At 45.5% G+C, this 14,104-nt stretch overlaps 1 protein-coding gene across 9 annotated transcripts in view; it reads left to right on the top strand.

Annotated features, from left to right (window-relative positions):
* cnot1 (CCR4-NOT transcription complex, subunit 1) overlaps positions 1 to 14,104 on the top strand; it is a 182,845-nt gene that overhangs the window by 129,746 nt on the left and 38,995 nt on the right. For all 9 annotated transcript variants that reach the window (XM_067997627.1, XM_067997623.1, XM_067997626.1 and 6 more), the window contains exon 28: positions 10,259 to 10,436. In XM_067997627.1, coding sequence (XP_067853728.1) covers positions 10,259 to 10,436 — 178 coding nt within the window. The remainder of the gene's footprint in view (positions 1 to 10,258; positions 10,437 to 14,104) is intronic.

Genomic DNA, 14,104 nt, shown 5'->3' on the forward strand with positions numbered 1-14,104 from the left:
CCAGTTGAGGCCGTCCTCATGGGTGCGGAACTTGGCTATCAATTTCTGCTCGGCGATTTTGCGTTGTCGTGTGTCTCGAAGGCTGCCTTGGAGTACGCTTACCCGAAGGTCGGTGGCTGAATGTCCATGACTGCTGAAGTGTTCCCCGACATGGAGAGAACCCTCCTGTTTGGCGATTGTTGCGCGGTGTCCGTTCATCCGTTGTTGCAGCGTCTGCATGGTCTCGCCAATGTACCATGCTCTGGGGCATCCTTTCCTGCAATGTATGAGGTAGACAACGTTGGCCGAGTCACAGGAGTATGAACCGTGCACCTGGTGGGTGGTGTCCTCTCGTGTGATGGTGGTATCTGTGTCAATGATCTGGCATGTCTTGCAGAGGTTACCGTGGCAGGGTTGTGTGGTGTCGTGGACGCTGTTCTCCTGAAGGCTGGGTAATTTGCTGCGAACGATGGTTTGTTTGAGGTTGGGTGGCTGTTTAAAGGCGAGTAGTGGAGGTGTGGGGATGACCATAGCGAGGTGTTCGTCATCATTGATGACATGTTGAAGGCTGCGGAGAACATGGCGTAGTTTCTCCGCTCCGGGGAAGTACTGGACGACGAAGGGTACTCTGTTGGTTGCGTCCCGTGTTAGCCTTCTGAGGAGGTCTACGCGATATTTCGCTGTGGCCCGTCGGAACTGTCGATCGATGAGTCGAGCATCATATCCCGTTCTTACTAGAGCGTCTTTCAGCGTCTGTCGGTGTCCATCGCGTTCCTCCTCGTCTGAGCAGACCCTGTGTATTCGCAGGGCCTGTCCATAGGGGATGGCCTCTTTGACGTGGTTAGGGTGGAAGCTGGAAAAGTGGAGCATCGTGAGGTTGTCCGTGGGCTTGCGGTAGAGTGAGGTGATGAGGTGCCCGTCTTTGATGGAGATTCGTGTGTCCAAGAAAGAAACTGATTCTGAGGAGTAGTCCATGGTGAGCTTGATGGTGGGATGGAACTTGTTGATGTTATCGTGTAGTCTCTTTAGTGATTCCTCACCGTGGGTCCATAGAAAGAAAATGTCGTCGATGTATCTGGTGTATAGTGTTGGTTGGAGGTCCTGTGCAGTGAAGAAGTCCTGCTCGAACTTGTGCATGAAAATGTTGGCGTATTGGGGTGCGAATTTGGTCCCCATGGCTGTTCCGTATGTTTGGGTAAAGAACTGGTTATTGAAGGTGAAGACATTGTGATCCAGGATGAAGCGGATGAGTTGTAGGATGGCGTCTGGAGATTGGCTGTTGTTGGTGTTGAGTATTGATGCTGTTGCAGCGATGCCGTCATCATGGGGGATACTGGTGTATAGTGCCGAGACGTCCATCGTGGTGAGAAGTGTTCCTGGTTCAACTGGTCCGTGGGTACTGAGTTTTTGTAGAAAGTCTGTAGTGTCGCGACAGAAGCTGGGGGTTCCCTGCACGATTGGTTTCAGGATGCCCTCGATGTATCCAGAGAGGTTCTCACACAGGGTTCCATTGCCTGATACGATAGGACGTCCGGGTGTGTTGGCTTTGTGTATCTTTGGGAGGCAGTAGAAGTCTCCCACGCGGGGAGTACGTGGGATGAGAGTGCGTAGGATGTTTTGAAGGTCTGGATCGAAGGTCTTGATCAGTTTGTTGAGCTGATGGGTGTGTTCTTTGGTCGGGTCTGCGGGTAACCGTCTGTAGTGTTCCTGGTTGTCCAGTTGTCGGTATGCTTCTTTGCAATAGTCCGTTCTGTTCTGTATGACGATGGCTCCTCCTTTGTCCGCTGGTTTGATGACGATGTTGCGGTTGGTCTTGAGAGCTTTGATGGCGTTGCGTTGTGCTCGGGTGACATTCTGGACTGTCTTCCGAGTGCGGCTGATGAATCTGGCATAGACGCATTTCCTGACAGCTTGAGCATACATGTCAAGCTGAGGGCAGCGACCCTCTGGAGGAGTCCAGTGAGACTCTTTCTTCTTTGGTTGCTGTATCGCGGATCCCTCTGTCTGCTGTTCTATTCTATGCCTCAGCTAATAAAGGAAAGCATTCCACACGCCGCCTTAATCACCTTATCTATCTGTCCTGCTATCTTCAGGGATCTGTGGACATGCACTCCAAGGCTCCTCACTTCCTCTACACCTCTCAGTATCCTCCCGTTTAGTGTGTTGATTGTCTCCCCAAAAGAATTACCTTCTCCGAATTGAATTCCATTTGCCACTTTTCTGCCCATCTGACCAGTCCATTGATATCTTCCTGCAGTCTCCAGCTTTCTTCCTCGCTATCAACCACACTACCTTTCTTTGTATCATCCGCAAATTTCTTAATCATGCCCCCTGCATTTAAGTCCAAATCGTTAACGTATACCACAAAAAGCAAAAGACCTAGTACCGAGCGCTGCGGCACCGCACTGGAAACAGCCTTCCAGTCGCAAAAACACCCATCAACCATTACCCTTTGCTTCCTGCCACTGAGCCAATTTTGGATCCAATTTGCCACATTTCCTTGGATCCCATGGGCTTTTACTTTTTTGACCAATCTGCCTTGTGGGACCTTGTCTAAAGCCTTGCTTAAAATCAATGAAGACTACATCAATTGCGCTACTCCTTGTCGTCACCTCGCAAAATTCAATCAAGTTAGTCAGACACGACCTCCCCTTAACACATCCGTGCTGACTGTCCTTGATTAGTCCGTGCCTTTCTAAGTGACTATTTATCCTGTCCCTCAGAATTGATTCCAATAATTTGCCTACCACTGAGGTTAGGCTGACTGGCCTGTAATTACTTGGTCTATCCTTCGCTCCCTTTTTAAACAACGATACAATGTTAGCAGTCCTCCAATCCTCTGGCACTACGCCTGTATCCAGTGAAGTTTGGAAAATGATTGCTATTTCCTCTCTGGCTTCTTTTAATGGCCTGGGATACATTTCATCCGGTCCTGGTGATTTATCCACTTTCAAAGGTGCTAATCCCCTTCATACTCTCTCTCTCACTCTGTATCCAATCCAATATTTCACACTCCTCCTCCTTAACTTCAATCCCTGCATCATCCCTCTCCTTTGTGAAGACAGATGCAAAGTATTCATTAAGAACCATACCCACATCTTCCTCCTCCACACACAGACCGAAGTTATTTTGCCCAGCTGTCAGCAGCATGTCTGTCTCCTACAGCAGAAAAGGCCCTCCCACTGAAGCGCTGATTTAAGCACCCCTTTACTGACAGGTGCTTAGCATTTCAAAGACTGTCCTGGCATGTGGTCATCCATCCAGTGATGGCTTCTGCCCCTCCCTCTTCCACTTCCCCTGGTCATAGAACCAGTCCAAGTAGCGCCATTCTGAGGTGCCTGAAATAAAAAAAAAGAAAATGCACAGCAGCCAGCTATGAATATCTGAAGAGAGAAAAGACAGATTAATGTTTTGAGTAGAGACCCTTTGCCAGTGCTGGCGAAGCTCTGGTGCTTGGTCTGTGTCTGAAGTGTTAATCTGTCTTCGCTCCCAGATGCTGTGGATCGGCTGTTTCAGGTATTCATTTCTTTTAATGTCTACTGGTACAGGTATTGGGAAGCTTTAATATCCGTAAGGCAAGTGGGAAGATAGATCGCTGTCTTCCTGAGAGAGACTCCTGTTTCAGACCTGGACAATATGAACAAGGGTGGTGGCTCAACATATTTCATTGACGAAACTAATGCAAGGATTACATCAAATTAGAATCATAGAAAGGTTACAGCATGGTAGGAGGCCATTCAGCCCATCAAGTCCACGCTGGCTCTATGCAAGAGCAATCCATCAAGTCCCACTCCCGCGCCCTTTCCCCGTAGCCCTGCAAATTTTTTCCTTTGAAGCACTTATCCAGTTCCCTTTTTGAAGGCCACCCCCTCGGGCTGTGCGTTCCAGATCCTAACCACTCGCTATGTTTTTTTTTTTAAAAATCAATAAATTTTTCCTGATGTCACCTTTTTGTTCTTTTGCCAATCACCTTAAATCTATATCCTCTGGTCCTTTACCCTGCCGCCAATGAGAATAATTTCCCTCTATTTGCTCGGTCATGATTTTGAACACCTCTATCAAATCTCCTCGCAACCTTCTCTGTTCCAAGGCGAACAACCCCAACTTCTCCAGTCTATCCATGTAACTAAAGCCCCTCATCCCTGGAATCATTCTAGTAAATCTCTTTTGCACCCTCTCTAAGGCCTTCACATCTTTCCTAAGGTGCGGTGCCCAGAACTGGACACAATACTCCAGTTGTGGCCGAACCAGTATTTTATAAAGGTTCATCATGACTTCCATACTTTTGTACTCTATGCCTCTATTTATAAAGCCCAGGATCCCGTTTGCTTTTTTAACCACTTTCTCAACCTGCCCTGCTACCTTCAACGGTTTGTGCACATATACCCCCAGATCTCTCTGTTCCTGTACCCACTTTAGAGTTGTGCCCTCTAGTTTATATTGCCTCTCCTCGTTCTTCCTACGGAAATGTATCACTTTGCAAATTTCTGCATTAAATTTCATCTGCCACGTGTCCGCCAAAGCCACTAGCATATCTATATCCTCTTGAAGTCTATCCCTATCCTCCTTACTGTTTACTACCCATCCAAATTTTGTGTCATCTGCAAATTTTGAAATTGTGCCCTGTACACCAAAATCCAAGGCCTTGTACACCAAAATCCAAGTCATTAAAATATAGCAAGAAAATCAATGGTCCCAGCACTGACCCCTGGGGACCACCACCGTACACCTCTCTCCAGTCCGAAAAACAACTGTTCACCTGAGACCTGGACTAATAATCATAGAATCATAGAAGTTACAACATGGAAACAGGCCCTTCGGCCCAACATGTCCATGTCGCCCAGTTTATACCACTAAGCTAGTCCCAATTGCCTGCACTTGGCCCATATCCCTCTATACCCATCTTACCCATGTAACTGTCCAAATGCTTTTTAAAAGACAAAATTGTACCCGCCTCTACTACTGCCTTTGGCAGCTCGTTCCAGACACTCACCACCCTTTGAGTGAAAAAATTGCCCCTCTGGACCCTTTTGTATCTCTCCCCTCTCACCTTAAATCTATGTCCCCTCGTTATAGACTCCCCTACCTTTGGGAAAAGATTTTGACTATCTACCTTATCTATGCTCCTCATTATTTTATAGACTTCTATAAGATCACCCCTTAACCTCCTACTCTCCAGGGAAAAAAGTCCCAGTCTATCTAACCTCTCCCTATAAGTCAAACCATCAAGTCCCGGTAGCATCCGAGTAATCTGGAGTCATGAGTTCAAATCCCACCATGGCAGCTGGGGAACTTCAATTCAATTAATTAAATAAAATCTGGAATTAAAACACTAGTTTCAGTAATGGTGGCCATGAAACTACCTGATTGTCCTAAAAACCCACCTGGTTTACGAATGTCCTTTAGGGAAGGAAACCTGCCGTCCTTACCCAGTCTGGCCTATACGTGACTCCAGACCCACAGCAATGTGGCTGATTCTTAACTGTCGTCTAAAATGGCCGAGCAAGCCACTCAGTTGTACAACCTCGCTTTTAAAAAAAAGTAATAAGAATCAAATCGGACGGACCACCCGGCACCGGACACGAGAAAGGCAAACCAAGCCCAGTCGATCCTGCAAAGTCCTCCTCACTAACATCTGGGAACTTGTGCCAAAATTGGGAGAGCTGTCCCACAGACTAGTCAAGCAACAGCCTGACACAGCCATACTCACAGAATCATACCTTTCAGCCAACATCCCAGACTCTTCTATCACCATTCCTGGGTATGTCCTGTGCCACCGGCAGGACAGACCTACCACAGGTGGCGGTATAGTAATATACAGTCGGTGGAGTGGCCCTGGGAGTCCTCAACATGGACTCCGGACCCCATGAAATCTCATGGCATCAGGTCAAACATGGGCAAGGAAACCTCCTGCTGATTACCACCTACCGCCCTCCCTCAGCTGATGAATCAGTCCTCCTCCATGTTGAGCACCACTTGGAGGAAGCACTGATGGTAGCGAGGGCACAGAATGTACTCTGGGTGGGGGACTTCAATGTCCATCACCAAGAGTGGCTCGGTAGCACCACTACCGACCGAGCTGGCCGAGTCCTGAAGGACGTAGCTGCGAGACTGGGCCTGAAGCAGGTGGTGAGGGAAAAACCTCCTTGACCTCGTCCACACCAATCTACCTGTTGCAGATGCATCTGTCCATGACAGCATTGATAGGAGTGACCACCGCACAGTCCTCGTGGAGACGAAGTCCCGTCTTCGCAGTAAGGACACCATCCAACATTTTGAGTGGCACTACCACCGTGCTAAATGGGATAGATTCAGAACAGATCTAGCAGCTCAAAGCTGGGCATCTATGAGGTGCTGTGGGCCATCAGCAGCAGCAGAATTGTATTCCGGCACAATCTGTAACCTCATGGCCCGGCATATTCCTCACAACAAGCCGGGGATCAACCCTGGTTCAATGAGGAGTGTAGAAGGGCATGCCAGGAGCAGCACTAAGCGTACCTAAAAATGAGGTGCCAACCTGGTGAAGCTACAACTCAGGACTACATGCATGCTAAACAGCGGAAGCAACATGCTATAGACAGAGCTAAGCGATTCCACAACCAATGGATCAGATCCAAGCTCTGCAGTCCTGCCACATCCAGTCGTGAATGGTGGTGGACAATTAAACAAATGGGAGGAGGAGGCTCTGTAAACATCCCCATCCTCAATGATGGCGGAGTCCAGCTCGTGAGTGCAAACGACAAGGCTTGAAGCGTTTGCAACCATCTTCAGCCAGAAGTGCCGACTGGTTGATCCATCTCTGCCTCCTCCCGATATCCCCACCATCACAGAAGCCAGTCTTCAGCCAATTTGAATCACTCCACGTGATATCAAGAAACGGCTGAGTGCACTGGATACAACAAAGGCTATGGGCCCCGACAACATCCCGGCTGTAGTGCTGAAGACTTGTGCTCCAGAACTAGCTGCGCCTGTAGCCAAGCTGTTCCATACAGCTACAACACTGGCATCTACCCGACAATGTGGAAAATTGCCCAGGTATGTGCTGTCCACAAAAAACAGGACAAATCCAATCCGGCCAGTTACTGCCCCATCAGTCTACTCTCAATCATCAGCAAAGTGATAGAAGGTGTCGTCGACAGTGCTATCAAGCTGCACTTACTCACCAATAACCTGCTCACCGATGCTCAGTTTGATGTTCCGCCAGGACCACTTGGCTCCAGACCTCATTACAGCCTTGGTCCAAACATGGACAAAAGAGCTGAATTCCAGAGGTGAGGTTGGAGTGACTGCCCTTGACATCAAGGCAGCATTTGACCGAGTGTGGCACCAAGGGGTCCTAGTAAAATTGAAGTCAGTGGGAATCGGGGAAAACTCTCCAGTGACTGGAGTCATACCTAGCACAAAGGAAGATGGTAGTGGTTGTTGGAGGCCAATCATCTCAGCCCCAGGACATTGCTGCAGGAGTTCCTCAGGGCAGTGTCCTCGGCCCAACCATCTTCAACTGCTTCATCAATGACCTTCCCTCTATCATAAGATCAGAAGTGGGGATGTTCGCTGGTGATTGCACATTGTTCAGTTCCATTCGCAACCCCTCAGAAAACGAAGCAGTCCGAGCCCGCATGCAGCAAGACCTGGATAACATCCAGGCTGGGGCTCACAAGTGGCAAGTAACATTCGTGCCAGACAAGTGCCAGGGAATGACCATCTCCAACAAGAGAGAGTCTAACCACCTCCCCTTGACATTCAACGGCATTACCATTGCTGAATCCTCCACCATCAACATCCTGGGGGTCACCTTGGACCAGAAACTTAACTGGACCAGCCACAGAAATACTGTGGCTACAAGAGCAGGTCAGAGGCTGGGTATTCTGCGGCGAGTGACTCATCTACTGACTCCCCAAAGCCTTCCCACCATCTACAAGGCACAAGTCAGGAGTGTGATGGAATACTCTCCACTTGCCTGGATGAATGCAGCTCCAACAACACTCAAGAAGCTCGACACCATGCAGGACAAAGCAGCCCGCTTGATTGGCACCCCATCCACCACCCTAAACATTCACTCCCTTCACCACCGGCGCACTGTGGCTGCAGTGTGTACCATCCACAGGATGCACTGCAGCAACTCACCAAGGCTTCTTCGACAGCACCTCCCAAACCCATGACCTCTACCACCTAGAAGGACAAAGACAAGGGCAGCAGGCACATGAGAACAACACCACCTGCACGTTCCCCTCCAAGTCACACACCATCCCGACTTGGAAATATATCGCCGTTCCTTCATCGTCGCTGGGTCAAAATCCTGGAACTCCCTTCCCAACAGCACTGTGGGAGAACCTTCACCACACGGACTGCAGCGGTTCAAGAAGGCGGCTCACCACCACCTTCTCAAGGGCAATTAGGGATGGGCAATAAATGCCGGCCTCGCCAGTGACGCCCATATCCCATGAACGAATAAAAAAAAAACTACTGTTTCCTGTCCCTTAGCCAATTCTGTATCCATGTTGCTACTGCCCCCTTTATTTCATGGGCGGCAATCTTGATGATAAACCAACCATGCAGCACTTTATCAAATGCCATTTGAACGTCCATGTACACCATATCAACTGCATTGCCCTTATCTACCCTCTCTGTACCTCATCAAAAAACTCTATCAAGTTAGTTAAACACAATTTGCCTTTAACAAATCCATGCTGGCTTTCCCTAATCAATCCACCCGCGTCCAAGTGACTGTTAATTCTGTCCTGGATTGTCGTTTCTAAAAGTTTCCCCGCCACTGAGGATAAGCTGACAGGCCTGTAGTTGCTGGGTTTATCCTTTTTTGAACAAGGTTGTAACATTTACAATTCTCCAGTCCTTTGGCATCACCCCTGTATCTACAGATGTTTGGAAGATTATGGCCAGTACCTCCGCAATTTCCACCCTTCTTCCCTCAGCAATCTAGGATACATCCCATCCGGACCGGATGACTTATCCACTTTAAGTACAGCTAGCCTTTCTAGTACCTCCTCTTTATCAATTTTTAGCCCATCCAGTATCTCAACTATATCTTCCTTTACTGAGACACTGGCAGCATCATCTTTGGTAAAGGCAGATGCAAAGTACTCATTTAGTACCTCAGTCATCCCCTCTGCCTTCACGAGTAGATCTCCTTTATGGTCCCTAATCGACCCCACCCCTCCTCTTACTACCCGTTTACTGTTTACATGCCTGTAGAAGACTTTTGGATTCCCTTTTATCTTGGCCACCAGTCTATTTTCATACTCTCTGCCCCTCTTATTTCATTTTTCACTTCCCCTCTAAACTTCCTATATTCCTCCTGGTTCTCACTTGTGTTATCAACCTGACATCTGTCATATGCCCCTTTTTTCCGTTTCATCTTACTCACTATCTCTTTTGTTATCCAGGGAGCTCTGGCTTTAGGGTTGCCCTTCCTTTCTGCCTCGTGGGAATGTGCCTAGACTGTACCCGAACCATCTCCTCCTTAAAGACTGCCCACTGTTCAATTACAGTTTTGTCTGCCAATCTTTGATTCCAATTTACCCGGGCCAGATCTGTTCTCATCCCATTGAAATTGGCCCTTCTCCAATTAAGTATTTTTACTTTAGAGTGGGCCATGTCCTTTTCCATAGCTATTCTAAACCTTATGATAATATGATCGCTGTTCCCTAAATGTTCCCCCACTGACACTCGCTCAAACTTGGCCCACCTCATTCCCTAGAACCAAATCCAGCAATGCCTTGTTCCTCGTTGGGCCGGAAAGATACTGGTTAAGAAAGTTATCCTGAACACATTTCAAAAATTCCTCCCCCTCTGTGCCCCTTATTATTGTTATCCCAGTCTGTATTAGGATAATTGAAGTCCCCAGTTATCACTATTCTATAGCTTTTGCACTTCTCTGCAATTTTCCTGCAAATTTGCTCCTCTATATCCTACCCACAAGTTGGTGGCCTATAGAATACACCCAGTAGTGTAATGGCACCTCTTTTATTTCTTAACTCTAACCAATTATATTCTGTCATTGACCCCTCCAGGATATCCTTTCTCTCCAGTACTGCAATATTCTCCTTAATCAATACTGCCACCACCCCCACCCCCCCCACTTTCCTGAACATCTTGTATCCCTTGGGCAAGCAAGCTTGCTATGGGCAACCTAGAATGCTAGCAATAGTTTGATTGTGTGGTAAGCTGATCTTTTATGAGTGGGTGTTACCTGCGTCGGTGCTGGTTTGGAAGGTGGAATTAATTGTTAACTGTATTTTTCAAAAAATTCTTTTTCTAGTTAAACCTGAAGTTTGAGATTGAGGTCTTATGTAAAAATCTGGCTTTGGATATCAACGACTTGAAGCCTGGAACTTTACTAAAGGACAAAGAAAAATTGAAAAATCTAGAGGAACAGCTATCTGCTCCAAAGAGAGAGTCCAAAATACCCGAGGAGCTGCCTGTAGTTGTCACCACTGGTAAAGTGCTTTTATTTTTGTTCAGTATTGGATTGTCATTTTACTTGCAAAGGAAGAAATTCTGTGGAACACTGCATTTGTTCATTTTAAATTGATATGACTGGACATCCCATTAATTATAGATGGTTGTTAACCTGATTTTTTTTTTAGATGCTTGTACAGTAATGCAGATTACTGCATTTGATGTAAAATATGGGGTGGGTCAGGTTTCATTAACACGGAGTGCGCTAGGACCCAGGGGAAGTGCATTTGCAGGCATTGCCGGTAGGCCAGATTGAAGCCTTGGTCTTTAGCTGACAAAGGAAGAGAAGTGGCTCCACAGCAGCTGGGAGGGGAAATGTTTTTCCAGTGGAGGAGTCAGTCTTCTGAAGGTTCAAAAATGCAAGTTATAATACTCTAACAGCTGTGGCCATTGTGCAGTCTTTTTTGGGGGTACAGCAGCTATTTTGATGTAATTGCTATATAATTCTAGAATTCATGATGTGCTGTACCAGACGCTGCCACCTCAGTCCTGCCAGTAATGTAAGATGTAGAACGGAGGACACTGGAATTAAACATCCTAGGGTTTGGTATGCCTGCATTTTTGTGTTAATATTTTGCCATTTGTTTTATTTTCAACTAGCAGATAAATGATTTTGAGGGCAAAGTTTCTGGAACATATGTTAGATAACTGTTTGGATTTATGTTGTGTATTAAGTTAAAATAGCTAAATGGGTGATTCATGTTTGTAATACTAAGAGGAAAAGGCTGTTTGGCCCATCTAAACTGTCCTGTTTAGCCATCTGTCTTAGATGAAAATATCCTAACCCATCTTCCTACCTCTCCAAAATCAATCAGGCCTGACCATTGATGCCATTTTCGTAATTTAACATTCACTTCCAATCACTCTGTTCTCGGCTGTGTTGATCGCTCGCGGCCCTGATGCACCAGAAAGCTGTCTAGTGCAGTTTGAATGCCCCTGCAGTTTAATTTGGAGGTGGGGGGGGGGGGGGGGAGGAGGAGGAGAACTAATATGCCTGCAAATATACTCCGTTATTTTTCTACCCACATAAAGTTGCATGCTTGGGTCAATTTTCACCATTTGCCGTTGCTTTTAAAACCGTAGCAATGAAGTAAATTTCTGACTGTGAATACAAAGATTTCACTTGGCTGTTTCTATCACGCTGCAAGGATACCCAGCTATTGTGTGTTCATTGAGTTTATTCGGCGTTTAAGGCATGGTGTGTCTAACTGAGCATTGCATTCCTGTTTTACAGTAGATGTTCAAAAAAGATTGTAAGGTGTTGCACTGGGAATCATTGGAGTTATTTCACTAGTGTCAAAAGCCCTAGGGTCAACTGGTTGAGAGAACTTCTTCAGCGCACCAATAGTGCTGCATTGTCACATTTATCTAACCCGATTGCTATCCAGTGACCTCCCGCTAGAAAGTGTGGGTGTCGGGTGAGGACTGCAAGGGGCTTTGCTACACTAGCTAGCACTGTCGAGTAGCCTGTTGGCATTCATTCTTTAGGCTTACAAATGAAGATCGGCAATTTGGGCGAGGTTCTCGAGCATGGCTAGCGGCCAACGCCGTGAAACTGTACCCCCACAGATATAACGCCTTTGAGAGAGATGGGGAAAGCCAAGCGAGCCTTGCACTTGTTTTCTTTTATGTTGCATTTTTTCCCCCTTGTTCCTCTCTACCGTTGATTGTAGTGAGTTTTAAGCCGTAGGTTTGTGTGCTATATTTAAAATATGCTTTGTCACTGCGACTTCTGGATTCAATTAAGAAGTGTGCAAAGGGAATTCCAATCTGCTGTGCTGTTCAGATGGTTTGCAACAATATTGCATGACAAAAGGTGTAACATTTTGGGGTTTCTTTACTTTTTTTTTAAACGCTTAGATATTTCTGGTGTCCATGTACTTCCCTATATCCTAGAGAGTGTTTTCACTTGCCCAGATAGCTATGTAAATTTGTAGTGTGCCCAGGTAACAAGCAGAGAATCTGCTTCAGTTTATTCCAGCTACTGGTTTTATGCCGTGCTTTCACATGATCCTTCTTATTTTCAGAAGACAACAGAATAACACTGCAATAAGACTTGACTTGGTTTCTTACTTCCAAACAAACTTTATATACAAAAATTTAAATAAACCGTAGCAGCAACAAAACATTTTTACAGTAGTTAAGCTCAGTTAACTGCTTGGGTAGTACAAAATAATAAATAGCTTGCAACTTAAATAATTGTTCTTTTCCTTTGGGAAGCAATCTCTGGTATATAAAGTGAGCAGGACCAAGCAAATTTAATGACAGGTAAATTTTATAAACTGCTAATCAAACACACTTTTGAACAAATCCCTTCTTCCTCAGACATCTGTAGCTAATTTTTGCAACAACTGTATCAAGTTAGGCATGAATTGTGAGTGAAGCTGGTTTTTAAAACTCTTTTATGTATGATTTTTTTAAAAAGCCAAAATTGTGCTAAATTTTAGACACACATATTGTTGCAATATTTTATTAATAAATCACAGCACCTGAGGAAATATTTATCACATTTTGAATTGGGGGTGTGTTTCGATTCATTAGAAAAACATTTCAATTGGAACAAATTTCCAGTCAACTGTGATATTTTCCTACCTGTTGCACCATAAAGTCATGACTATCATAGTTGCTTAGTCTTTCACTTATTAGCTCAAGCACCAGTGAACAACAGCATTTAGTTCCTTCCTCCCAGTTATCCTTGTATTTGCAGTACTTTATTGTGCTGCCTTTTGTTACCCTGGATTACAAAAGAACGTCTGTCCTGGAAGTTCTTGTTACAAATGACCATGTTTATCCATGGCAGCATTTGACTATAAACTTCAATTCTTCCATTGTTCGATCTCCATATTCAAATAGGATATTGCCTTCATCCCAGAAATCGGGTGAGCTTCCCCCAGCTCTGCATCAGATCCCTCTCCCACACAACATACAGAGCTCACTCTCAGCCTATCCCTCATCCTTTCTCTGGAAGTGAGTTGGAACGACAGTTTTTTGTTTCTCTTTTGGGGGGGTCTCGATGCTGCATCCAGTGATCAAAGAAGCAAGAGTGCAGACCAGACTGAGACCTTGTGCAGGGTGGGGAATATCACTTGACAATTCTGGGTGCAAATTTTTTTTTTGCAGAACAGTTGACTTAAAGAATTTCTCTTCTCTCCTCCCTGCTCTCCTGAAGCCAGCAAAATCCTGTTTGTATGAGGAGATTGAACAACTTCTCTTGAGTGAGGTGCATATAATCTTAACATTTCTTCTATTTTTCAAGTTTTAAACCTCAGTAATGGAAGAAATTCATGGAAATTCTGTGCAGTTCTAAGGTTTACTACTAATGAATATACAGTTGAAATATTCTCAGTCGAATAACCTGATCAGCCATACTTCTTCCCACGCCCAATCTCAGTCTCAGAAGTGGTTTGAATGATTCCTTCTAGACACTACAGCCCATTGAAGGTTTTTGTAAACACAGCAATAAATGGAAATGAATGGTGACTGAAGGTTAACTTGGCTTCTTTACAGCAGTAATTCACCTGTAATTAAATGAACTTGTATGTGTGACCATAAGACCTTATTATAGAAATGCTTAATTGTGCACTTCTATGAAATTTTCTAAATTCTTTTATGTTGCACTTCTGTTGAACTTGGATTTGAGAAATCA

This window comes from Heptranchias perlo, chromosome 16, assembly GCF_035084215.1.
Source record: "Heptranchias perlo isolate sHepPer1 chromosome 16, sHepPer1.hap1, whole genome shotgun sequence".
NCBI lineage: Eukaryota > Metazoa > Chordata > Chondrichthyes > Hexanchiformes > Hexanchidae > Heptranchias > Heptranchias perlo.